The sequence below is a fragment of the Oncorhynchus clarkii genome, chromosome 10 (genome assembly GCF_045791955.1).
Source record: "Oncorhynchus clarkii lewisi isolate Uvic-CL-2024 chromosome 10, UVic_Ocla_1.0, whole genome shotgun sequence".
Classification (NCBI taxonomy): domain Eukaryota; kingdom Metazoa; phylum Chordata; class Actinopteri; order Salmoniformes; family Salmonidae; genus Oncorhynchus; species Oncorhynchus clarkii.
The window spans coordinates 33440790-33468678 of record NC_092156.1 but is presented as its reverse complement, the minus strand read 5'-3'; the positions used below and the strand labels follow the sequence as shown (position 1 = coordinate 33468678).

Here is a 27889-nt window from a genome sequence, read left to right as displayed (position 1 = left end):
AAACAAACTTTAAAGCTATAACACGGGGCACCAGAGAAGAGTCCAACTGGCACGGACTCCATAACTACTGTAACATAGGACGGAAAACCCACCATTAGTTGTTTAAAGAAACATCTGCAAGGAAGGGCAGGTGATGTGTATAATTGAACAGAGAAGGTAGGCCACTTGTCCGAGTTCAATGTAATGGTACTGCTTGTCCCGTTTACACGTCAGGTGTCAGGAACTTAACGCAGCCGTCCAGCCAGCGACACGCATGGTCCCACTCAGCAACCCTGTTCATTGTAACACAATGTAAGCAAGGAACTTCATCTGGAGAAAGGAAAGCCCTTTAAAAATGCATTAGGCCTTTTAAAAACAGAAAGTAAATGCAGATTCTGTCCGATACAGAAGATGAACAGCCTAGAGAAGAATGGCTGCATTACAATGACTAAAAATAAACCGAGTGAGGGATTCAAGATCTGACAGGGAGTGCATGAGTAAAGGTATATTATTGCGCATAATTGTTGAATACAATTCAGGAGAAAATAGAATGCATTTTATTCAGACTAATAAAAATGTTATCACCATCACAATCGTGCACAAAGCAACGGCAGCAACAGAAGTCCGGAGACCCTCCTCGTAAAAGGCACTGTGCACGAGGGGAGCGGTCTCCCACCCAAAATATACTGCGGCAGCAGCACAACAATCAATAAGTACATTTCTCTTGAAAAATCTAAATTCAGAAAACTAGAGAGAAAGGGGAACAAAGAATGAGAATGGAGGGTGGTAACACCAAGGACTTGTAAATAATATTTAAAATATCCTTCAAACTCCTTGCAAAGACCAGAGAAAATGGATTGGCTCATTAAAAACAAACTATTGTTGGATCACTGATTACAAAAACCAGCTCTGGTAGTCTCCCATAAAATAGAAATCTGAAACATGTGATTAAGTGCTAGTTAGATTCCATTCCAATACACTACACACATACTCTGGGTTTCAGACAATATACAACAAAAAACTACAAAAATATAAGTTTAACCATTCTCATTTTACATTTTCTCTGTCTTTTGGTATCCAAAAACAAGACTTGTTCATTTCAAGCCTGCTATTTGTACAATTTACATGAGTATTGTCCATTTTCAGCTATAGATCTTCCCTATGTATACACATATTGACAGTTCATCCCTGACAGCTCCCGAACCAATCTTACTATAATGACCTTTAAGTTTCCACGTTGATGTAAAACAAGTCAAACAGTTTGCAGAAAGCATTTATACTGGCGGTACACACACCAGCCAATGAGATTGTCCCTTTAAACAGGGTCAAACGCTGGGAAAGGTGAGTATTAGGAGGGTTCAGCAGTTCAATTTATAAACACATCTTACACAAACTAAGTACAACAGAGCTATACAAAAACAAAAACTTGCAAGTCATTCATTTCCACACACTGAGGAATGCTTCATCCAATAATCTTGTGACATTTTCTTCAGGAGATACCAAAGTCCCAAAGGAGCACACATCAAGTCCATCGCTGCATTCATACCAAACCCCAGTAGTTCTACTAAACTGTCCCAGATAGTCCCCCCCCTACCCCCACTGTTCTCATTGGCTTCCAACAAACTACCTCAGTTGCTATTGGGCAGGGGGCAGATCATTAGCTGACAATGAGCTGTCTCAGATATGATTGGGTGAGACTGCGGAGCTCCTCGAGAGCATAGTCCTCGGGCATGGGCAGACGGCCGATGTTGGACGCAAGCTGGGACAAGGGGATCTCGCCACCCTCACCACCCTGCTGCAGACTCAACACCACACGCAGGATGTTAGCCACACGCTTGGCCATCTCTGGAGACAGGAGAGAGAACAGGGTTAGATAGACATAGGAACACACAACACTAAAGCAGCCAGCTCGATCTCCTCACCTGATTGGGCGAGGCGGTCCTTGGCGGTGGAGCAAGGGAGGAGCTCTATCCTGCTGCAGAGTGACCTCGCCTCAGTGTGTAGACACTCCAGCTCATAACCAGTAATGTCCATCTGAACACACACAAACAGAGAGAGAAAGTGACAGTGATAAACAGCCATGTTAATCTGAGTACACAGTAGAAACACCCTCCCATTAACATGCCCAAAGACACCTAAATGTGCGAGTGCTCCAGCTCATAGCCACTATTGTCCATCTGTATATGACAGAGACAAATAATCAGGAGATTAGCAGCATAAATAATTAACAGTAATTGAGTGAACATAATGAAGACGACAGACAAGTGGAGCTAGCTGATGCGCTGTGGGACTAGCTTTCAAATGTCTGGACGTGCTGATTATTTTGCAAATTTCAAGGCGAATTTTAGGTTAATTGAGCTGGGATATTGTGGTGCCGACTTTTTCCTGCGTCTTTTGGGAATCATGACGGCACATGGCTACAGCTAGCTCAACTGATTTAGGAGAGCATAACTGACAAATTCCGATTTTGGGGTTAGAAATCTTTAGCGCGCAGACAAAATCCCCCAAACTCACAGTATGGTATGCATATCTGTTGTAGTGTAGTCCAGACAGACACACGTACCTGTTGTATGGCGTGTAGGGTCTGTATGACTCTGATGTAGTCCAGGTAGACTCTGCCCGCCGTGTCCCAGTCCTGGATCACAGCACTGCGCTCAGGAACTGCAAGCCCCTCCAGGAACTTCAAGAGGTACTCATGATTATCATTAATGATGCAATCTACAGGGGCAATCGCACAGAGACAGGGAAACAGGGTTAGAGGTTGTCTGGGTGTGTGTGCGTGCGCGCATGTTTACATGCACACCTGAGGCAAGGTGCTGTATGACCAGACTGTGGCAGAGGTTCCAGTGTCCTGCTCTGTACAGGTGAAGGGCCTCTCCGTGGCTGTCTGTGTCTCTTCTGGCTCTGGTAGCTTTGGCCTGGTGGAGCCACTGTTCTGGGACCAGTAGTCTCTCTGTGAGAAAGTGCTCTTTCTTGGCAGACTCCTCCGTCTCCAGCAGGGGGCAGTGCAGCTGCAGCATCGCCCTCACCGCCCGCTCACGCAGCCTGGACAGAGGACAAAGACATGTAAAGTCGTATGAAGTTAACAAGCTAACATGTTTTAAGTTTTCCAACAGTGCTTGCTCAAGGAATGTGTAAGCTTTCCTGAGACATGATTACTTCCTTTAGCTCACCAAGCACAGAGGGCTAACACATTGCACAGACTAGTCGTGTTTGAACTTTGAACCCAGCTGGTCACAGTAGCACTTGTGAGATTATGATGAATCCTTGTCAGCCCATCCAGGTTATCTGCTGAGAGCACTGACCCTCAAACTCTCCTCTCACTCATCAACTTAACCTTCCTCATGACTAGGCGTCAGGTAGCCTGGCGGGTAGGATTATTTGGCCAACAACCCGAAAGGTTGCTTGATCAAACCCCTGAGCTGACAAGGTAAAGATGTGTCATTCTGCCCCCGAGCAAGGCAGTTAACCCACTGTTCCCTGGGCACCGAAGATGTGGATGTCGATTAAGGCAGCCCCCAGCACCTCTGATTCAGAGGGGTTGGGTTAAATGCAGAAGACACATTTCAGTGTCAGTACAACTAACTAGGTATAAGCAAACCACGTGTGTCTGTATGAAATATATATATATATATAAATAAATAAATTTAAAAAAATCATCCGTCCCTGGTTGCAACACTCACTACAGAGTTCCCAAACTGACTCTGGAAGCAAAGTCAGCACAAGAACTGTTAGTCGGGAGCTTTATGAAATGGGTTTCCATGGGAACTTGTTCTCAACTAGCTTACCTGGTTAAATAAAGGTCAAATAAAAATAAAATGGACGATCAGCCTCACACAAGCCTAAGATTACCATGAGTAATGCCAAGGGTCGGCTGGTGTGGTGTAAAGCTCGCCACCATTGGACTGGAGCAGTGGAAAATGTGCTCTCTGGAGTGATAAATCACGCTTCACCATTTGGAAGTCCGACAGACAAATCTGGGTCTGGCAGATGCCAGGAGAACGCTACCTGCCCCAATGCATAGCGCCAACTGTAAAGTTTAGCGGAGGAGGAATAATTGTCTGGGGCTGTTTTTCAAGGTTTTAGCTAGGCCTCTTAGTTCCAGTGAAGGGAAAGCCTAATGCTACAGCATAAAATAGATTCAAGAAGATTCTATAGCTTCGGACTTTGTTTGGGGAAGGCCTTTTCCTGTTTCAGCATGACAATGCCCAAATGCACAAAGCGAGGTCCATAAAGAAATGAGATCGGTGTGGAAGAAATTGACTGGCCTGCACAGAGCTCTGAACTCAACCTCATTGAACACCTTTGGGATGAATTGGAATGCAGACTGTGAGCAAGGCCTAATCGCCTAACATCAGTGCCCAACCTCACTAATGCTCGTGGCTGAATGGAAGCAAGTCCCCAACATCTAGTGGAAAGTCTTCCCAGAAGAGTGGAGGCTGTTATAGCAGCAAAGGGGGGACCAACTCCATATTAATTCCCATGATTTTAGAATGAAATGTTCGACGAGCAGGTGTCCACATACTTTTGGTCATGTAGTGTACGTACGTGTTGTCAGGTATGTGCAGCAGTACGTAGATAGCCATGTCCCAGAGGCCAGCACTCTCCAGTTGGGCAGCATAGCTGGTGTGTATGAGGCCCTGTCGGGCCGGGCTGAGGTGTGTGTAGTGCAGCGCCTGCATGACCGACCACAGGTGCCAGCTCAGACGGTAGTCAAGACGATCCCACGTCACCGCCAGGGGGTCCAACAACTGTTGCAGGCTGTAGTGCCTGGGAGGGAGAGAGAGCCATCACTTAAAACCGACTCTAGAGGTAGTTTACTGTTATTCTGTTAAATCTGCTTGATAATGATAATATAGGATTAGTTATAGTCAGAGAAACCTACAGCCCCACTCCACCCCTTAGTAAAGCAAAATAATTTATTTTGAGAAACATATACAGTGCATTGTGAGAAGTGTATGTAGGCGCAGTGTGTTGTGGGTAGTGTAGTACCTGTCGCTGTAGAGTTTGAGCAGGTGGAAGCAGATATCGTAAAGCGGCCGTTTAGACTCTTCCTCCTCCATGTCCGGCTGGTCTGATTGGTCGAGGTAGGGGGGAAGTGGGGCGCAGGCATACTTCTGACCCTCAGCAGAGCCCTGGAAGGCAGCCTCGTACTTCACCAGGGCTTCAGCAATGGAGGCGGTGGGAGGCAGCATGTACCACAGGTGGACCGCCATACAACGCTTCCAGTCCAGTTCTGAACACACATTCACCACACAGTCTGTAGACTGCCACACCTAGAGAGACCAGTACATACAGCTCAGAAAACATTTATCATTCATGTATTTTCCAACAAATTATGAGGATTGGAAAACCTACACACACGACAATCCAGTTAATGGCGGTCTGAACACAACAAACGGAAAGAGCTGGACACGCACACAGTTACTTACAGGTTTCCCAGCGAGAAGGGCAAAGATCCGTAGCCTCTCCTCCGGCAGGAAAGAGTCTGTCTGCATCCTGTTCCAGTCTCCAAGCTGCAGTGCCAGCAGCTCCCGGCCGTACTGAGAGCCCACCGCCTGGGACAGCAGCAGGGAGAGACGGTGGTCCCCTACACAGGTTTAAGACAACTTAATGAGATCCTACAACCTGTCCCAACTGTTTCGTAAGACACCACTTGTATGCAGCAGGGTTTAGCTTCCTACCCCTCCCCTCCTCTATCCATTCCCTCGTCTTCCTGATCTCCCTTCCTCAACATCCCCTCAATTTCCAATCCCCCCACCTCTGTCACCCCTCCAATCCCCCCTCTCCTCACCACTCTTCTGAGCCAGCCTGCAGGCGTCACTGATCCGGTGTCCAGTCAGGTAGCTAAAGATGGCCTCCACGTTTCCTCCCCCCTGGTTCAGGCCCACTTCCTGCTCGATCCTCTGGGTGGCACTATGGGACAGCCAGGCTGAGAAGCTCCTTCTCCTCTCCATCTGCTGCAGGTAGCCACTGGTACCAGGCCCTGCCAAACACCGTCGGCCCCACAGGGCCTCACACAGAGTCCACACCTGAGCCCAGTGACCCAGGACTGCTACAGGGAGATGGACATAAAGAGGATAGCACTAGCAAGCTTTTTTTTTTATATATCTGAACACATCGAGATCACCATGGGAGAGAGGATTAAAACAGAAATATACAGGGGTGATGTCAGAATAATAGGGAAGTTTTGGAATTGGACCAATAATGAATGTGCACCATCTACCATTGTGTGTGTGTTGCATCTCTTACCATCTCCAGCACCAGCCTCCTGGTTGAGGTCAGTAATCCACTCTGCATACTCGTGCAGGGCGGCCACACCGCTCTGGGGCTGGATGAAGGGGCAGGAACCCTCTGTACTAATGCTGCTGTGCTTCAGGCTGATCTCCAGGGGCCGCTGGTACACCGCTTGGCTCTCCTCACTGTTCCGCAGCTCCAGACCAACCACCTGCTCAATCACCACCTTGAATGGACTGTCTGACAGTCTGTACAGTGAAACACAGAAGAATGGGGAGAAAGATGGATATAGAGGAGAGGAACGAGGAATGTTTAGGCTTTAGTTTTGATCTCTCTAAACAAACCTCAAACAGTCCTTTCATACAAGTCTGGATTCCATTCCCACACTCCTGTGTAGATTTTCTATTTATTTTTATTTAATCCTTATTTTACTAGAAAGTTGACAGACCAAATTCTCATTTATAGCAACAACCTGGGTAATGGTTACAGGGGAGAGAAGAGCCAAATTGCAAGCTGGGGATGATTAGGTGACCATGATGGTATGAGGGCCAGATTGGGAATTTAGCTAGGAAACCCAGGTTAACAATACTCTTACAATAAGTGCCATGGGCTCTTTAGTGACCACAGAGTCAGGACACCCGTTTTAACATCCCATCTGAAAGACGTCACCATACACAGGGCAATGTCCCCTATCACTGCCCTGGGGCATTAGGATTTTTTTTTAAGACCAGAGGAAAGGGTGCCTCCTATTGGTCCTCCAACACCTCTTCCAGCATCTGGTCACAGTCAGGAACCGACCAGGACCAACCCTGCTTAGCTTCAGAGGCAAGCCAGCAGTGGGGTGCAGGGAGGTATGCTGCTGGTCAAGTGGTCTGGTGTGTGTGTTGCTTACAGTCTACTCTTGGCAGGTTTGGGCAGGAATCCAAAGCCTGCAGCTCCTGTGTCTCCGTGGTCCTGCTCCTTGTCCCCGGCCACACTTAGCCCATCTCCACAGTGGACCAGAGTCCAGCCAGGACCCCAGCCCACCCGAAATGACCGGCCCGTGAACAAAGCCGCATCCATCAGAAGACGGCCCTGGATGGATCGGAATGGATTGATTACAACAACCCATACTTTACAGCCCTATTCACACATAATAAACAGTGGAATCATTCAAATTATCCAGCAAAACTCAATGTTCTTGATGTAAAGTTGCATTGCTTTGCCCCATGTACATCTGAATGTATCCTTGTGTAAATCAGTCTACTGTACCTGCTATTTCAACTCTTAACTATTACAATTGTATCATGAAGTGTCTAGCAAAAATTCCAGTAACTTTCCCCAATTTCCCAGGTTTTCCAGAAATCCTTGTTGGAGGATTCCAGATTTCCTACTTAGTCCCTCTTAATTCTGTTAATCTTCCAACCAGGAGTTTTAGAAAAACCTGGGAATTTGGGGAAAGTTCCAGGAAATGTAACACATTAGAAGTACAGCTATCAATACCTTCCCCAGTGTGACTGAGTTCTCTGGGTCCACAGGTCCCCCCAGGCGCCGAGCCCCTACTGTCCGTACAGTGGCCTCGGCCGGTGGGGCTAGCAAAAGAAAAGAGGGCCAGGGGGAGACCCGCGATGGCTCAGGAACCGCCGGCGACACCCGAGACATGGACAGCCTGCCGGGAAGGCCCCCACCGAAGGGCACGTCAGGGAGCTGAAAGAGACCAGCACCGCTGAAACGAGTCTGCAGGAGACCACCGACTGGAGAGCGAGAAAGCAAGGGGGGGAGGGGGAGAACTCGATGAACACAATCCAAGAAAACCACCTTTAATTCATCCAACTGTAAAGCTTCATTCAGTAGGACTGCTATATTAGCATTTTAGGCCTATTAGGATCTGTAAGTAAAGGATAGTGACTGTTTGTGAGGGTATAAATCAGTGTTTGGGCTGTGTGTGTAACACTTACTGGAGGGCCTACCCTGCGTGCCAGGCAGGTGGATGCGAGGAGAGGCCACATCTAGAGAACTTGTCATCCCTCCCTGCTCCTGGAACATGTCACCATCATCGGCCTCAGCAAACAGGGATGCCTTCATAATCTGAGAAAAGGGAAGCACATGCTACCGTCATGAAGCGAGTCAGGGAAAACACACCACCCATCCACATCATTAAACAAGTGGCACATGAGGGTGTACAGTAGTATGTTACCTGTAGTGTGTGAGGGTTGATCCCCAGCGAGGAGGCGATCTGACTGGACACTGAGACAGAGTCGTGTTCCGAAGGGGTCACATTCCCCAGCCGACTTCCCTTCTCCCACATGCCACTCTCCCCTTCCTCCAACATGCTCTCCCCTGGGGCATCCTGGGTAATGTCGGCCATATCACTGTCCACCTCCGACATGCGATTCAGCAGCTCCAGCACTGCTGTCGACTGTACACACAGCGGGTCGACAAAACACAGCAGGGACAGTGCCGCCAAACACCAAGAAGAGAGACACACAGACAAAATCAGTTTAGTGTTATCAGATTACGTAAGTAAATGTAAAATGTCAGTATTTGTATTCAGAGCAGTTAGTTCCAGGTCAGTGAGCTCCACTGGTCAGAGCAGATGGTACAGGTGTGTGGACTAGAAGACCACATATGGTGGACATCACTCTCAATAAGCATTCTTTTCTTCTCTACATACACAAGTCTGACAGACCAGCAGAATGTGTCATCTTTAATGAGTTTATTTCATAGCAATATCAGATATCACAGATGTTTATAGGAGCAGGTTTTACATAATAAGATAAGTCGTAGATTGAGTCAATAATACCTCAAGAGTAGTAGTTTCTTAAACCCTCAACCAGACAGAAGACCTAATCCTGAATATATTCTGCAGGACTGGCAGAGTTGCACAAGAACCATATCGCACATCACACATCTTTGGTAAAAAAATGTAAAGCTTGTTTGACAAAAAAGATAAAACATAAGCAACTATGAATCTGTGAAGAGATTTTTTTCAGGTTTAACATCTCTGCATTAATACTGGATTTTAATGAGGTACAACCTTGGTAATGTGATGTTTTCTGAAGTTACCATAATCAGTATGAATCAGTATGTACATTTTGACTTTAAACACCTAGCAGATGAGACTAACAGTTGGTAAAAAAATAAAAATTACAATACAGATTTAATTTAAGAAAGTTAAAAATGTCCTTAAGTCAGTATGATTTATTTTTATCCAGAAACCTCATTCAACACTTAGCCCTTAAAACATCTTATTTTCAATCCACTAATTACTTAATGCCTTTGCTAGTGTTCCAGGCTGATGTTAAACTCAGGATATTTAAGATTTAAAGCACAGATGAAGGTGTGCATTCTGAATCGGTTGTGAGGGGCAGAACTTAACCACTAACCAGGACTGACAGACTTGTGCAATCCACCCTGCCCACCTCCTGTCTGTGATTGGTGAGTTGCGGCACCTCAGGTACCGGTGAACCTGGGCGGAGAGGAGAACTCAGACCTCCCCACACCACTGATATACTGAACATGTGGATGTTTCCCATCTCATCATGTGATGTCAGATTGATGTTTAAGAGCCTTATTGGGGTGCAGAGACAACCATCATCCAGGGCTACCAAACGTAAAACCTTTTTTCATAGAAACCTATTGAATACAACCCATAATAAGAGTGGTGAAACAGAGATATAGACAGAGGACCCAACACACTGCATGTGGTAGTAATGGTAGTGGAAAGGAAACACTGCTTCTTTTCAGATCATCGGGGATATTTAGGTTGTATATTGACTAAGGCCATCCAGGTGATGTAGAGAGCAGTGAGTATGACTGTCAGTGTGGATGGGCGCACTGTGCTGCTCAGTCTACCTGAGCCTGTGGTGCCACCTGCTGCTGGGAGGGAGGCAGCAGCCCTGGTGGAAGTCTTGTTGCCGTCTTCAGCTTCTTGGGGTCCAATTTGAGAGGGACTTCCTCATCCTCGTCAGAGTCCTGCAGGCCGTACTTAGAGAAATGGGCCACCTACAGACACAGGGAGAAAAGAGTTAGACATGGAAGGGAGAAATTGATTCACACAGACGCTGTGTGTGTCGAGGCATGCTTACCTCAAACACCCAGGACCCCGTCTCGGAGCGGTACTCGAGGAAGCGGGCGCCCTGTTTGCGTGAGGCATTCTCCAGGCGGCCCTCGTAGTTCATCTCAGACAGACGCTCAGGGCTCTTTATTTGAGTACAGGTGGTCTTATCATTAGGCCACACCCCATCCAGAGTCACCTCTGCTCGCCTGGGAGAGGGGACGAGTAAGGGAGAAAGAGGGGAGAGGGAGAAAGAAAAGAATATGGGGTTAGTAAAGAGATGCAGTCAAGGATGAGAGAAAGGGAGAGGAAATAAGGAGAATATTAACTTGAGTTATGCCTCAGCTGTGATCACTATCAGAATATATGTCAAATCAGTTTATGACATCTGTGATGATGGCAGGGGAGAAAGAGTCCATCTGTGAAGGGGTGAAAGAGTCCCTGTCCCATCCTATCACTGACCTGTTGAGCCCCTCCCCCTCAGCGGGCTTGTTCTTGTCGTCGAGGTAGACGATGACCTCTTTACGTCTGAAGTGGACAATCTCATCCAGGTTCAGCCCAGTCACGTTCACCTCACCATGAAAGAACACGGAGCCGTAACCTGAGAGCCAATCAGAGAGCAGAGCAGTGAGCTACCACCCAATATTTTTTAAAGAGCAGTGTCCACCCGACCACTCCAGAGAGGCTTACCTTTTCTGCCCACGGTGAAGTTTTCCACCACACACACCCCGTTTTCGTCCACCATTTTGGCCAGCTCGTCCATGGCAGGGATGGTGTAGTAGCCCACACGGCCCAGAACGATACCTGCAGGGTGGGGGGGGCCCTCCACTCGCTCCTCCTGTATGGAGTCATCTCCCAGCGATATGTCCTCGCTGCTCACCTGAAAATCAGAGGAGGCAGGTTCAGAATAGTCATGTTAAAAATGTCTAAAGTAGTGCACTATCTGAGGAGCGTGGCCCAAAAAAGAAGTGCCCTTTATGGGGAAACAGGTGTCATTTGAGACAACCATATTCACCGTCTGTCTACTCCTTTTTACTATCAGCTCACCTCAAGCCCGTTCCTGCCCCCAGCCCCCATCCTATGGGCATTGAGCTCTGAGATGGTGTCCTGTAGGTTGGGCTTGGCGTAGAACTTGATCTCCAGGTTGTTCTCGGCTCCTCCCTCCACCACCTCCCTCACATCATCATCCTCGTCCACACTGGCACTGTAGGAGAGAGACATGGTCAGCAACCAACACTCCACAGATAAATATTTTAAATGTTAACTCTGTGTGTGTGTGTGTGTGTGTGTGTGTGTGTGTGTGTGTGTGTGTCTCTGACCCGAGTCCGTTGAGGGGGTACTCTGGTGGAGAAGATAGGTCGTCGGAATCTCTGTTGATTGGGCTGCTGTACAGGCTGCTGCCATTCAGGTTCTTCAGCACCAGCTTCTTGATGCTCTTCCTAGTTTATAACATCACAGAGAAACACAGATCAGACAACATACACAGATCAACACAGATCAGACAACATACACAGATCAACTAACACACACATCAGGTACCATACACCAACATCACAGTCAGCAGACAGACAGAAGCATATAGATGCAGCTCATACAAGACGTTACATGCAAGAGGTGAAAAGCGATTGAAAACCAAGTTCTAGTATCCGCTTAGAAAAACATAACAGAAAACAGCCTGAATTCAGTAAATCAGTAGAAACATGTGAACTAGTTAGAAGCAAATTTCCACAGACAGACACCTACCTGGGCATGAAGGCACCGTTAGTGAGAGAAGGCTCGTCGTCATCCAACCCATCAAACAGCTGGGACTTGGAGGAGCCCGATGATGTCAGAGCTTTCGGCCGCACACGTGTCGCAGGTCGCGGTGTCAGTTTGTAGTGGGTTGGTGTGGTCAATGCCTTCTGGGCCACCGGATTGGTGGGCTTCAGACGCTCCTCCTTCTTCTTGGGATCAGAGAGGGGGTTTCTGAAGAGGGGGGAGTCTCCGAAGGGGGAGTAGGCCAGAGCATTGATCTGCTGCTGCAGCACTGCCTGCTGGGCCGCCACCGCGTTAGGGTCCGTCACCGCTGAGTAGAGAGACAAGTGAAACAGGCATAAGAATTGGGAAGTTCACACCACATTGTGTAATGTTATCCAGACAGTTTCTTCAGTACACTAAAAGAGTAATACAACTAGGTACTAGAGCAGTGGTTTTCAAAATCTAAATTAACAGATTTTAAGGTTGTGTTATTAGATTTGGGGTGTGGTGGGGTGAAATAGTTTGAATACCACTGTACTAGAGGAAAGGGCGAGGGATGTGCTTTCACATTCAGCTTCAGACTGGATAGAGAGGTGGTGATAGACAGAAGTGGTATTTACCAACGGGCTGTTGTGGCGCTCCGAAGCCCAGAGTGCTGTTTCCTGTGCTGAATCCCTGCACTCCAAAACCTCCCATTGTTCCCAGAGTGGAACCCAACGTCTTGTTATTCCCAAACAGAGACATCTGGCCAGAACCTACTGTTGACAAACACAGAACATACACACTCAGAGAAACACACAGACTAATGATTGACATAATGAAGGTAAAACACATCCAAAAAGGCAGGTCTTTGATTATGCTATTTTTTATGTGATGGATATTTGATGCATTGGTGGTTTATTTATTATCTTCCATATGATACATGAGAAGTTAACATTATATTTCACTACCAAATGTATGCCAGGCCTATTGTGCTCTGGAAGTGTCATCCGTTCTGTTCATACCTGCTCCAAAGCTGGCTCCCAGCCCGGTCCCTAGTCCTCCTGCTGCAGTCTTGTTCCCAAAAAGGCTTCCGCCAGCAGCAGTGGGTCCAAAACCTTCACACAACACAGAGAGAAGAACAACATGGTCACTGACATAGCCAATACTATCATCTATAAGTAGAGCTGGGCGATATGGCCAAAATATCATATCACAATATTTTTCATGTTGTTACTGTATAACGGTCTCTTATATTTTTTAACAATGAAAGTTCTAAAAATGCTTTATGAGTAGTAATTAGAAGGTGATTTCAATGGCTCTCTCCAGTCTGGTTGTTTTATAAAGTTCAATCCAACTTCAAACATGTTCATGAATTTCTGCATTTTTGTTATTTCCACACTGTGCCACGCAGAGCAGCGTGATGTGCAAAACATCTAGGCCTAGTAAAATTGGTGAACTGTTGGAAAATAAAATGATTAATCGAATTCTTGTTGGAATATAGTGGGGAGCACCTTGAATACATTGTTGTTTGACATGACAATAAATGAATAAGCCAGGGAGGAATTATTGACAGGGGAGGAACCAAAGCGTTGGTCAGTGTTTCCAGGGGATCCTAATTACATGTTATATCAGATTTTAAAGATACCATTGCAAAAACATGCTCATTTATGCCTACACCAGTACCGGTACCAGGCGGTATTAGTTAGCTACATTTGCTCTGACATTTCACAAGCTAGCTAGCCAGCTAATTGGCAATTAGTGGCTAACAATTTATTTTTGGCCAGAACTTGCTAAGAAAAGACAAACAAGCAGTAGTTAATTTGTACATGTGCATTTACAGGGTAAAAAAATGAAAAGCTAAGTAACAGTCCTTCTCCTCAAATTCCCTTTCCCCTCTAAGGCTTACTCAATTGCATTCCAATCGCTCCCCACAAGCTTCCGTTAGGGCTACAGAAATAAATGCCTATAAAAACATAACTGACAAGATACATTCTTTGCCAAATGATGCTAGTTTTATTACAAATTCAAAATGAAATAGTTGATTGAAGTAGGGAAATACTGTAAGTGTGTTCCAACAACGAGCTACAGTTTTAGAATAATTGCATCCCATCTTTTCTCCGCTTAGGCTACTTTGCGAACTTCTAGTGCCATTTAGCCTAAGCTAACCAATTCTATCACCCCTAAACATAGGTTCCACACTGAAAATATGTAAAATAAAGTGAAATTCACAAGAGCGGAATGCAGGCCAGAGAGACTAGATAATAATTCCACCAAAGCAGTGTAAAATATCCAGTCAGAAAATATTGTATAGCATTCACTCTGCTGGATGGATGGCCATTAGGCTTATAGCATACACCTATTGTTTTTATAAAACGTACACTCCTTAACTACTGTATCTTGTAGCTGTTAAAAAAAATAATAAAAATAAAAAAAACACCTAGTGGGGCAAAAAGTATTGTCAGCCACCAATTGTGCAAGTTCTCCCACTTAAAAAGATGAGGCCTGTAATTTTCATCATAGGTACACTTCAATTATGAATTATGAAAAATCCAGAAAATCACATTGTAGGATTTTTAATGAATTTATTTGCAAATTATGGTGGAAAATAAGTATTTGGTCACCTACAAACAAGCAAGATTTCTGGCTCTCACAGACCTGTAACTTCTTCTTTAAGAGGCTCCTCTGTCCTCCACTCATTACCTGTATTAATGGCACCTGTTTGAACTTGTTATCAGTATAAAAGACACCTGTCCACAACCTCAAACAGTCACACTCCAAACTCCACTATGGCCAAGACCAAAGAGCTGTAAAAGACTCCATGCGAGGTTGAACTTCAAAAATAACAATGAAAGTATAAGCTATATAAGCTATAATCAGCTTATGAGATATGGCATAAACAATACATTTGTTATTTATTTTGACGCAAATAAAGCTATTATTCAATGCTGAAGAATGTATGCACTCACTACTGTAAGTCGCTCTGAATAAGAGCGTCTGCTAATTGTCAACATTTTTTATGTAAAAACATAAGAATTAAGACTGCGTCTATCCAGCCCATGATGTAGGCCTATAATCGAGCTCACTACGTTAAGACTCCCGAGTGGTGCAGTGGTCTAAGACACTACATATCACTGCAGTACCTGGTTCGAATCCAGGCTGCATCACATCCGGCTGTGATTGGGAATCCCATAGTGCAGTGCACAATTGGCCAAGTGTCGTCCGGGTTTGTAAATAAGAATTTGTTCTTAACTGACTTGCCAAGTTAAATAAAAAATAATAAAAAAGACAGCCCGTTCCTCAGATAGTCACTGCTCCATCATGTGCCTGCCACACAGATAGAAACAGACATGTACACAAACCTGTCCTGCTCCTCCACCCGAAAGGAAAATAAAAAATATTTGTCATTACCTCATGGTTGTCATGATATGATAAATTAGTCATTGTTGGCATATAGATAGTGCCTTCAGAAAGTATACACACCCATTGGCCTTTTCCACATTTTGTTCTGTTACTGCCAGAATTTAAAATGGATTACATTTAGATTTTGTTTGGCACTGACCTACACACAAAAGCCCATAAAGTCAAAGTGGAATTGTGTTTCATTTTTTTCATACATGCAAATCAAATAAATAATCGTAGAAATTTAGGATATTAAACATTTAGGTACATACACGTGTCTTATATCAGTTGAAAGGTTAAATTATTGTTAATCCAACTGCACTGTCCGATTTACAGTAGCCATTACTGCGAAAGCATGCCATGCGATTGTTTGAGGACAGCACCCCACATCAATATTTTTCCACCGGCACAGGTTTCATAAATAGCGATTAAATATTCACTTACTTTTTTGAAAATCTTCCTCTGATTTGTCATCCAAAAGGGTCCCAGCTATAACATGTTGTTTGGTTAGATAAAATCCTTCTTTATATCCCAAAAAATCTATTTAGTTGGCGCCATCGATTTGAGAAATCCACTTGATCAACATGCAGATAAAGGAATCCGAAAGTCCACCGCTAAACTTTATTAAAACAAGTCAAAATATGTTTCTATTGACTCCTCAGATACCCTAAAAAAGGTAATCAAACTATAAATATTTATTCCGGAAAGAAGTACATTCAATAGGAAACCGATATTAGCAGGTGCGTCTTGTCTTCATCGCGCGCCCAAACACGAATTTACAAGTGTGTCCTTCTACTAAAACTCATATTTCTTACTTGTTTTGGAAGTTACAAGCCTGAAACCTTGAACATAGACTGCTGACACCCTGTGGAAGCCATAGGAATTGCATCCTGTGAGCTAGAATTCATTATGCCCCTATACTTACCATTGTAAGAGCATGGGATCTCAAAATTCCGGGTTGGTGTTTTGTATTTTCTCCTACCATATCTATTGTGTTATAGTCTCCTACATTATTTTAACATTTATACAAACAGTGTTTTCTTTCCAATGGTACCAATTATATGAATATCCTGGCTTCTGGGCCTGAGCAACAAGCAGTTTACTTTGGGCACGCCAGTCAGGTGGAAATTGAGAAAAAAGGACCCAAGCCCTGACAAGTTTTAAAACATTTCAAATCCCCATCCCGATAACGGAAGTGAAATTATAGAACACTTGTAGAAAGCAGAGTCTTTGTCACCAACATCTTTCTGCATCTCCAGTGCTGTGAAAAGGTATTTACCCCCTTTCTAATTCTCTACTTATGCATATTTTGAATACTGAATGTTATCTGATCTTCAACCAAAACCTAATATCAGAAAAAAATATTTAAAAAAAGAAACTTGAGTGAACAAATAACATTACACTTTTTTACTGTGGAATGCAGTGTTTGGTTCCCCCAGGCATAATGGGACTCACGTCGTCCAAAAAGTGATACTTTTGACTCATCTGTCCATAGAACATGGTGTGGGAAACGGCATGCAGTAGCAGGAAGGAGAAAGACGACATGTAGCAAACAGAGTAAACTATAGAAATGGACATTACACGTGCCAGTGTTGCCGATCACATTTGACAAACCAAACATTTAAATACCGTTAAAATAATTTTAAAAAACCAAACCGATCAATGCATCATACCTGTACATCGTAAAACACGGTATACCACCCAGCCCTACAGACAGTTTATAAGCATGTACTAGCCTTCGTCACACAGGTGCATACAAATAAGGGCAGATTATCAACTCACCAAAGTTGGATGTGTTGGTAGCTGTTCCGAGAGAGAGGGCAGCTTTGTTGCCGAAGAGGCCGGTGCCTGTGCCAAACGACGGGGTGCTGGTGGTGGTAACACCAAACCCTGCCGTTTTATTACCAAACAAGCCCTGCTAGGGAGAGGAGCACAGACACCATATTAATATACATCCATCATACTGTACCGAACTTTGTGAAGGCATGAGCAGTTGAGTCAATTAATACCTGTGTGCCGACGTTGCCGAAAGCGGTGTTGGTTTGTCCAAAGAGTCCGGTGCCTGTCCCAAAGCCCGTAGCTGGTGCGGTCTGAGCTGTGTTTCCAAACAACCCCCCTGCCTGGGACACTGCCGTGGCCCCAAACAGACCCCCCTGGGATGGAGAAAGAGTTACTCTACTGGAATGGTACTATGTTAGGCATGTATTAACATGTGTGTGTAGGCTCTCACCATGGTGCTGGTTTGTTGGGGCTGGCCCATGGTGCTGCCGAAGGAGAAGCCTGTGTTGGGGGTGGTCGTGGCCTGGCCGAAGGGCTTGAACAGGCTGACTGCCTGCTGGACCTGCTGGGGCTGCTGCTGCCCAAACAGACTGCCTGTGGCTGCACCAAACCCACCCGCACCTGAGGACAGAGGGAAGGAGGTGAGAGGGAGTTACAACATTCCGATAGAAGTTATGGTATTTATATTTTCTATAGGGCTCGGTCTCTGGGCCTGTGTGACTTACTAGTTCCGAAGGAGGTTTTGGCCTGGCCGAAGGAGAAGCCTGTGTTAGTGGCTGAGGAGCCAAACAGCCCTGTAGCCCCTGTACTGGGGGTGGCTGCGGCTGCAGCCCCAAAGAGACCCCCTGTTGGTGCAGCCATAGGGTTAGTGGGTCCCTTCCTCCCTGCCTGGTAGTCCTCAAACCTCAGCTCCTACACAGAGGCAACACACCACAAAGGAGAGAGGGGGTGAGAGGCCTGGCTCTATCTCAATACTCTGAAGTGGATCCCTCTCCTCATCTCTTTCCCTTCCATTTTCACTGATCTAAAAGATAGAGGACAGGTGAAAGTAAATGCCTAACAATGACCCACCTCCAGTGATTTGTTCTCATACTCCTTCATGGCCGTGATGCACTGGTGCTTGGTGTTGATGCTTGTCGTCACACCCCCTTTCACCATGGTGTCACTTCCTGTTGGAGGCTGGACGACAACAGAGGAGATTCATTGGGATACAAACTCTACTGTATTAGAGCAGGTTGAACTGATTACTTGTACACATAGCAGAGAAAACTGACCTCGGAATTAGGATCACAGTAAAGAGTCACATAGACATACAGCATTAAGTACAGTACATTCCATATGAAATAACATTTGGTACACGACACATGGCAAAGAGTCCTAGTACAGTAGTTCGGCCCAGGTGTAGTTGGCTAGCCTAGGTCGCAGGGATGCAAACAAGTGAGGGCAGAAAAAGGTGAGAATAATTATTTTCGCACAGAAACACTGGAAAAATCTGTAAACTGCAAAACATTTAGCCTATTTTCAGAATGAGGTTGTCATAATATCAACGATGTGATACCAGGCCACGTATCACGATACCGAGTGGTAGTGGCTGTGGCCAATGGAGCGGTCTCCGACCACAAATTATAGAGGCCCTCCTCTTGGCCGCAGACTGTTGCTGTTTTAAAACTAACTTCCTACAATGCTACACATTTTGCCATGGCTTTGCAGTGTTCTTATGCTAGGTGAGTGACTCAAAACAAAAAGGACATTTTTTGAATTTTTGATTCTCCCAGACTGTCCGTTTTCGTTTTGGTGATTGTAAGTTCTCAAAGATGATCTTTATTTTAAGAACTATGTATAAAAACACTGAAAACTTTACACCGTCATATTTTTTAGAGGCAGAAACACTGCATAATAGAAAAGGCTACTGCAGAAAATACCTGATTTGCATATATCCAAAGGCCTACCATGTGCAGGAGGAATGTTATAAAAAAAATATTTTTAAAAAGAGTGCCTTTATTTAACTAGGCACGCCAGTTAAGAACAAATGTGTATTTTCAATGACGGCCTAGGAACAGTGGGTTAACTGCCTGCTCAGGAGCAGAATGACATAATTGTACCTGGTCAGCTCAGGGATTTGAATTTGCAAACTTTTGGTGACTAGTCCAACGCTCTAACCACTAGGCTACCCTGCCGCCCCGTAATGAATATACACACAGAGTACAAAATATTAGAAACATCTTCCAAATATTGAGTTGCACCCTCTTTTGCCCTCAGAACAGCCTCAATTCATTGGGACAGACTCTACAAGGTGTGAAAAGCATTCCACAGGGTTTCCGGCCCACGTTAACTCCAATGCTTCCCACAGTTCTATCAAGTTGGCTGGATGTCCTTTGGGTGGTGGACCATTCTTGATACACACGGGAAAAAGGTTGAGCGTGGAAAAACCCAGCAGAGTAGCAGTTTTTAGCAGAAACCGGTGCGCCTGGCACCTACTACCATAGTAGTAAGTAGGTGCTACATTCAAAGGCAGTTAAATCTTTTGTCTTGCCCATTCACCCTCTGAATGGCATACATACACAATCCATGACTCAAGCTTAAAAATCCTTCCTCAACCCATCGCCTCCCTTCATCTACACTGATTGAAGTGGACTTAACAAGTGACATCAATAAGGGATCATAGCTTTCACCTGGTCAGTCTGTCATGGAAAGAGCAGGTGATCTTAATGTTTCCTGTAGTCAGTGTAAATGCATAAATTATCTGCATTGTCATTGTGGCAGTTAAGGGGAACCATCTTTAGCCAACTCTTCAGACAACTTTACAGCCAACACAAGCTCCCTCCCTCTCACACGGGAGTAAGTTAAGCAGAAACCAGAATTTTATGAACACCAGAAAAAAATATTTGATTCAGATTTAACTTACAATTACATTGATTAGGTATATGCATCCTACCTTTAAAGCATCTCTTTGAGAAGGCTATACATCCCTTTTTTTCCTGTGCCATCCAAATGTGTGCATAGTCAAGGGTGTTAGCTAGCTAGCCATGACTAAACAAGGCTGTTTGTTATCAAAACAAAAACCTGTGGCCCGTGACATGGTTTATAAAATGATATAACACGCGCGCCCAGTCGCGGTAGAATGGGGTTTGGGCTACAAACTTGAGGATTTCAGTTACGTAAAGGCACAAGGTTGACTGTGTTCTGTTTTTCCTCTATTAACACAAACCCCATCACTGTCTGCACACCCCAGCATCACAGGGCGATAACATTTTAAAACTGATGGAGATGCAGACAGAACAGACAGAGAGAAGCAGCAGGAGGCTAATTAATGGCTGGTTAGGGGATGCGGATGGCTGCCCACAGCTGTCACACGTGAATTTGCATAAAGCAAGCATCACTGAATGGGGGACACATTGTGTCTGCGCACCTTGTCAGCACCCCCCCTCCCCCCCCCCCAAACTCACGTTGAACTTGACAGTGGTGCCTGGCTGGGCAGCCTGCTGGGTAAACCCTGATGCTCCGAACAGGGAGGTAGACGCCCCTCCGAAAGGGTTGGAGTTGGTTGCCCCAAACAGCCCCCCACTGCTGGCCGTGCTCGTACCGAACGCTAAAAAAATTAAATACACATCATCACGATCTAGTTAGACATCGATGATGTCGACGTGACCCGACTAAGAAAACACATGCCCCTCATGAGTGATCTAAAATCCTTCTGAAATGTTATAATTTATTTCTATAGCGCTTTTCATAATCTCAAAGCACTTAAAAAGCATTACACAAACAAGCAATACATCATGAGTAGCCTAGCTATAAAAATACATTCATATATTAAAGGAAAATAAACAAAAGGTATTACACATCATGATCTCATTATACACCAGCAGAGAATCACAATTACTAGAATAGACCAGAGCCCTCTATTTACTACTATTTGGTAGGCTAAATAGAAGGCTCTGGAGTGGCCATCGGAGTGCTAGCACAAAATAATCAAAATCCAAAACAAGTTCTATTTTCCATTGTTGCACGCATGGAACTATGAGAAAGGCACAGAACTCTAAACTCACACTCCATATAGAACACCCAATATGACCATTGTCTCACCGGCCACAGATCATTTACTTGAATGGGAACGCCTATTGGTACATCTGATTCTAATTATATTGTAAACCGGTTTTAAAGACCAATGCTAGACAATAAAAAAAAGACTGACTGCCAAAAGAGGCTGGCTTGGCGGCGCCGAAGGCATTGCTCTGCTGGGAGAAGAGCCCTCCGCCGCCGCCTGTGCTGGTGCTGCCGAACAGGCTGGTGGTAGTGCCGCTGGCCGCGCCAAAGCCAAAGCCGCTACTGGTAGATGATGTCACAGGCTGGCTGAAGGTACTGGAACCAAATAGGCCACCTGGGGAGGGACACACACACACCAAACTAGCTCACACATAGGTCCCTTTGGCTTATTGTGGGAGTGCACAACTCAAATTCTTGTAGGACCCCGGGCCAATGGTTTGGTTTCATGTTCACCAAGGATCCTCTAGAATTGTAGTTGTGCATTGGTGATCAAAACCAGTACAGACCTTTGGGTTCAGCTCAACTACTTTATAGGAGACCCGATAATTTCATTCATCACAAGGAGACGTCGTCACAAAACATGCATCCCTTCATCCCGCTCTCCACAGTTCCATTTTCTTCCTCTCACTCAGCACAAACAGGCCACTCACTCTCACATACAGTTGAAGTTTACATACACATAGGTTGGAGTCATTAAAACTTGTTTTTCAACCACTCCACAAACTTCTTGTTCACAAACTATAGTTTTGGCAAGTCGGTTAGGACATCTACTTTGTGCATAACAAGTCATTTTTCCAACAACTGTTTACAGACAGATTATTTAACTTTTCACCGTATCAAAATTCCAGTGGGTCAGAAGTTTACATACACTAAGTTGACTGTGCCTTTAAACAGCTTGGAAAATAACAGAAAAGGATGTCATGGCTTTAGAAACTTCGCATAAGCTAATTGGCATCCTTTCAGTCAATTGGAGGTGTACCTGTGGATTCATTTCAAGGCCTACCTTCAAACTCAGAGCCTCTTTGCTTGACATCATAGGGAAATCAAAAGAAATCAACCAAGACCTCAGGAAAAAAATGTAGACCTCCACAAATCTGGTTCATCCTTGGGAGTAAATTCCAAATGCCTGAAGGTACAACGTTCATCTGTACTAACAATAGTACGCAAGTATAAACACCATGGGACCACGCAGCCATCATACCGCTTAGGAAGGAGACGTGTTCTGTCTCCTAGAGATTAATGTTTTTTTGTGCAAAAAGTGCAAAACAATCCCAGAACAGCAGCAAAGGACCATGTGAAGATGCTGGAGGAAACAGGTACAAAAGTATCTATATCCACAGTAAAACGAGTCCTATATCGGCATAACCTGAAAGGCCGCTCAGCAAGGAAGAAGCCACTCCTCCAAAACCGCCATTAAAAAAGCCAGACTACGGTTTACAACTGCACATGGGGACAAAGACCTTACTTTTTGGAGAAATGTCCTCTGGTCTGATGAAACAAAAATAGAACTGTTTGGCAATAATGACAATCGTTTTGTTTGGAGGAAAAAGAGGGAGGCTTGCAAGCTGAAGAAGACCATCCCAACTGCGAAGCACGGGGGTGGCAGCATAATGTTGTGGGGGTGCTTTGATACAGGAGGGACTGGTGCACTTCACAAAATAGATGGCATCATGAGACAGGAAAATTATGTAGATATTTTTGAAGCAACATCTCAAGACATCAGTCAGGAAGTTAAAGCTTGGTCGCAAATGGGTCTTCCAAATGGACAATGACCGCAAGCATACTTCCAAAGTTGTGGCAAAATGGCTTAAGGACAACAAAGTCAAGGTATTGAAGAGGCCATCACAAAGCCCTGACCACAATCCTATAGAAAATGTGTGGGCAGAACTGAAAAAGTGTGTGTGAGCAAGGAGGCCTACAAACCTGATTCAGTTACACCAGCTCTGTCAGGAGGAATGGGCCAAAATTCCCCCAACTTATTGTGAGAAGCTTGTGGAAGGCTACCCGAAACATTTGACCCAAGTTAAACAATTTAAAGGCAATGTTACCAAATACTAATTGAGTGTATGTAAACTTCTGAACCATTGGAATGTGATGAAAGAAATAAAAGCTGAAATAAATCACTCTCAACTATTATTGACATTTCACATTCTTAAAATAAATTGGTGATCCTAACTGACCTAAGAGAGGGACTTTTTACTAGGATTAAATGTCAAGAATTGTGAAAAACTGAGTTTAAATGTATTTGGCTACGGTGTATGGAAACTTACGACTTCAACTGTATGACAATAGGGCCATACACAGTGCCACCTGTCTACATGATCACTCCCTTTAAGAGAAGAATACAGACTGTGGCTTTGCGCCAAATACTACATATCGCATATACTTTGTATGCACGGAAGCCCCTTTTCAAGAGTATAACACAGACTGAGTGTCCAGCCTTTTCGTGTGCACAGCCGCCTGTTTAAGAGCGGGTTGTGTGTGTGTGCGCGGCAGCCAATGCTTACCTCCTCTACCTGCACCAGTGTGGATTTGCTGAGGATTGGCTGTCACCACTTTTGAGAGAGTAGAGCATTACAGGGTGGGGTTAGACACACACACACACATATATATATATACACACAGTGCCTTGCGAAAGTATTCGGCCCCCTTGAACTTTGCGACCTTTTGCCACATTTCAGGCTTCAAACATAAAGATATAAAACTGTATTTTTTGTGAAGAATCAACAACAAGTGGGACACAATCATGAAGTGGAATGACATTTATTGGATATTTCAAACTTTTTTAACAAATCAAAAACTGAAAAATTGGGTGTGCAAAATTATTCAGCCCCCTTAAGTTAATACTTTGTAGCGCCACCTTTTTCTGCGATTACAGCTGTAAGTCGCTTGGGGTATGTCTATCAGTTTTTCACATCGAGAGACTGAAACATCTCGAGCTCAGTGAGGTTGGATGGAGAGCATTTGTGAACAGCAGTTTTCAGTTCTTTCCACAGATTCTCGATTGGATTCAGGTCTGGACTTTGACTTGGCCATTCTAACACCTGGATATGTTTATTTTTGAACCATTCCATTGTAGATTTTGCTTTATGTTTTGGATCATTGTCTTATTGGAAGACAGATCTCCGTCCCAGTCTCAGGTCTTTTGCAGACTCCATCAGGTTCTTCCAGAATGGTCCTGTATTTGGCTCCATCCATCTTCCCATCAACCATCTTCCCTGTCCCTGCTGAAGAAAAGCAGGCCCAAACCATGATGCTGCCACCACCATGTTTGACAGTGGGGATGGTGTGTTCAGCTGTGTTGCTTTTACGCCAAACATAACATTTTGCATTGTTGCCAAAAAGTTCAATTTTGGTTTCATCTGACCAGAGCACCTTCTTCCACATGTTTGGTGTGTCTCCCAGGTGGCTTGTGGCAAACTTTAAACGACACTTTTTATGGATATCTTTAAGAAATGGCTTTCTTCTTGCCACTTCCATAAAGGCCAGATTTGTGCAATATACGACTGATTGTTGTCCTATGGACAGAGTCTCCCACCTCAGCTGTAGATCTCTGCAGTTCATCCAGAGTGATCATGGGCCTCTTGGCTGCATCTCTGATCAGTCTTCTCCTTGTATGAGCTGAAAGTTTAGAGGGACGGCCAGGTCTTGGTAGATTTGCAGTGGTCTGATACTCCTTCCATTTCAATATTATCGCTTGCACAGTGCTCCTTGGGATGTTTAAAGCTTGGGAAATCTTTTTGTATCCAAATCCGGCTTTAAACTTCTTCACAACAGTATCTCGGACCTGCCTGGTGTGTTCCTTGTTCTTCATGATGCTCTCTGCGCTTTTAACGGACCTCTGAGACTATCACAGTGCAGGTGCATTTATACGGAGACTTGATTACACACAGGTGGATTGTATTTATCATCATTAGTCATTTAGGTCAACATTGGATCATTCAGAGATCCTCACTGAACTTCTGGAGAGAGTTTGCTGCACTGAAAGTAAAGGGGCTGAATAATTTTGCACGCCCAATTTTTCAGTTTTTGATTTGTTAAAAAAGTTTGAAATATCCAATAAATGTCGTTCCACTTCATGATTGTGTCCCACTTGTTCATTCTTCACAAAAAAATACAGTTTTATATCTTTATGTTTGAAGCCTGAAATGTGGCAAAAGGTCGCAAAGTTCAAGGGGGCCGAATACTTTCGCATGGCACTGATATATATATATATATATATATATATATTCAACCACCACGTCAGTAGCAGCATCACGGCGGGCACAGATAACATTTACCATCGTATATTGAATAATGGAAAAATGTATAGAGCACATAGTCAGCTCTCGGTCTACTGTGAGTGGCAGTGTGATCATGCAGGTTCACGGTTCAGGTAGACGTCACAGTACAAAAGCTAGTTTTAAACATGCCCAACATCGTACTTTATCAGTACCATCAGATCAAAACATATAAAACCTCCTGAATATTTTATTAATACACCAGTGGGAAATGTAACCACTTTGCTGTGGTTATGCAAGTTATACAATTAAGCAATAATGCATGAGGGGGTGCGGTATACGGTAAATATACGACGGCTCAGGGCTGTTCTTAGGAACGCCCTTAGCAGTGGTTTATTGGCCATATTCCACAAACCCCCTAAGGTGCCTTATTGCTATTATAAATGTAATTAGAAATGTTTTGTCATACCCGTGGTATACCACAGCTTTCAGCCAATCAGCATTCAGGGCTCCAACCACCCAGTTTATAAAATACCTTATACCACAGACACCTTTCTTCTGTGGCTTTTCATTCAAATGAAGAACATGGTCACCCTAAACACTCAGATGTCAGCCATGTTAAACCCTAAACCACTGCAATGGAGAACAACGGCCTGCTCCTAAACCCAGAATGTTGTGACAGAAACCACACTGTTATTGGGCCTAAGCTGAGATTGTAATGAAACAAAGTCTAAAAGGAAAGCAGATATGGCTCCTGTACTACAGGATGTTAAGCAGAAATTATATTCGCCAGGCCTAGGTGGGTACTGAGGGATTAACGTGTTAAAGTCAGGCTCAGGGAGATGTGGCAAACCTGGTTTATTCTGCGTTGCCCCAAAGAGTCCTCCAGTGTTGTTGGTCGCCCCAAACGCTGAGGCTCCGAAGCCACCTGTTGCCGCCCCAAAGCTAGTGTCTGCAAACACAGGGTCAACACCACCCCTCTTATAATCCACAACAAGTTAACTAGACTTGAGAGTGAATCCCAAGGCGAAGACATTGATGAGACAAGCGTGAAACCATAAGGGTACTCAAGTTGCCAGGACATACATTAAAGCTAACTGTACACCCTGCACCCACTGTTGTTACTTACTTTGTTGCCCAAATGTGGATGACGTCCCAAATCCTCCAGTCCCTCCCCCAAAGGGAGCACCAAACGACTTGTTGAACATCTTCCCCTGCTAGTAGGACTGCATATGTCTGCTCAGCATGACAGATAGAACAACTTAAGTTTACATCCCCAGACACACAGAATTGACAAACTTTGATAGTTAGAGAGCAATTACAGTAATCACACATGTTCTAAGTTACCAATACCTAGATCGATATAGCTAGCTTTCTATGTATGATTTTTGGGCATGGGGGAAAAAAATGATGGGTCACAGTCCATATCTTTTAGGTATTCTCGTAGCCATGCAAGCAGTTGATAACTCTGGCGGGTACGCAGTAACTTGTTTACTTCAGGGTGTTAATGACGTTCACATTCCAAAAGAGGCTTCAGGCTATGAGACAGCTGATTGGGCTCAGCAACAGGTGTTTAACCTGTCTTCTATTGCATTTATGACACGTTTGCCAACAACAACAAAAACTTTAGCTAGTTGCTATTTGGAACTTAGAGAAGCAGTTTAACTTAGTTAATTCGTTCTGGTGTGAGGTTAACTAACCACCGTCCGTCCATACATGTTCAAATAATACCACCTGCCAGTCTCCCTTCTATATTTTCCAGAGGCAAGATCAAAAGTCAATTTCGAAAGCTTTATAACAATTTAGTTAACTAACGTCAGATATCGCTAACATAGCGTCTACCAGTCGGTTGGTTTGCTAACTAACGACTGACTGAAAGCCTGTTAGGGGACAAAAGAATATGCTATCATGTGGTGGCCTGCCTGGCAAACGTCATTAGGTAACGTTAGCTATCTAAGCTACCTAGCTAGCAACACATATTATTAGTAACAGTCGACGTTAGTCAGTTAGCTAACTACAGTAGCTAAATTAACACCACTCCAATGTTCAAACATTGCACGAATGAAATTATAGATCACACTAACACCGTACCCGTCGCACAAGATAAAAACAGATATGACCAGTTTAGCCTGCTAACGTTAATTGTAAACATCCGCAAATGTCCCCGGTGAGTCAGAACCACAACACTGCTAACACGGCTTGTGATGCTAATTGTGATGTTGTGCTAACACGTTAGCTTACATGGTTGAAAAAGGGACGACAGGACAATGTTAAAACTCACCGTAAATAAGACTATGGTCTATCCAGTCACAATATGGGTGAAAATAAGGTCGAAGTCTCTAAACGGGGAGAGCTACCTAGCAATGCTAGTTTCCGTAACTAATCTCGTCGCACCAGGAGGCAATCTGCGGTAAGGAGGCCAAAATGCGTCAGGCTTTGAAAATGTCGATGTGCGCCAAAGTTTTTTTTCCTTCTT

The 27889-nt window shown here is 44.4% G+C and overlaps 1 protein-coding gene across 8 annotated transcripts; it reads right to left on the bottom strand.

Moving 5' to 3' along the window:
• Positions 1–513: 513 nt before the first annotated feature.
• On the bottom strand, positions 514–27889 carry LOC139418295 (nuclear pore complex protein Nup98-Nup96-like). 8 transcript variants are annotated; one of them, XM_071167653.1, is made up of 33 exons: positions 27695–27889; positions 26543–26649; positions 26267–26365; positions 23701–23748; positions 21342–21527; positions 20596–20738; positions 18221–18328; positions 17875–18061; positions 17601–17770; positions 17380–17523; positions 17153–17288; positions 12994–13086; positions 12610–12747; positions 11996–12317; positions 11572–11691; positions 11300–11456; positions 10943–11132; positions 10715–10853; positions 10284–10461; positions 10051–10200; positions 8393–8614; positions 8154–8283; positions 7699–7949; positions 7109–7290; positions 6232–6464; positions 5774–6034; positions 5412–5569; positions 4972–5255; positions 4528–4749; positions 2783–3024; positions 2543–2697; positions 1902–2013; positions 514–1824 (listed from the first exon to the last, which is right to left on the bottom strand). In XM_071167653.1, exons 2-33 carry the CDS (start codon positions 26619–26621, stop codon positions 1637–1639), a joined length of 5427 nt encoding a protein of 1808 aa, XP_071023754.1. In that variant the 5' UTR covers positions 26622–26649; positions 27695–27889; the 3' UTR covers positions 514–1636. The 8 variants fall into 8 exon arrangements, with proteins under 8 accessions (XP_071023754.1, XP_071023753.1, XP_071023755.1 ...); XM_071167652.1 differs by having other exon boundaries at positions 12610–12750; positions 27695–27874; XM_071167654.1 differs by having other exon boundaries at positions 5774–6031; positions 12610–12750; positions 27695–27874.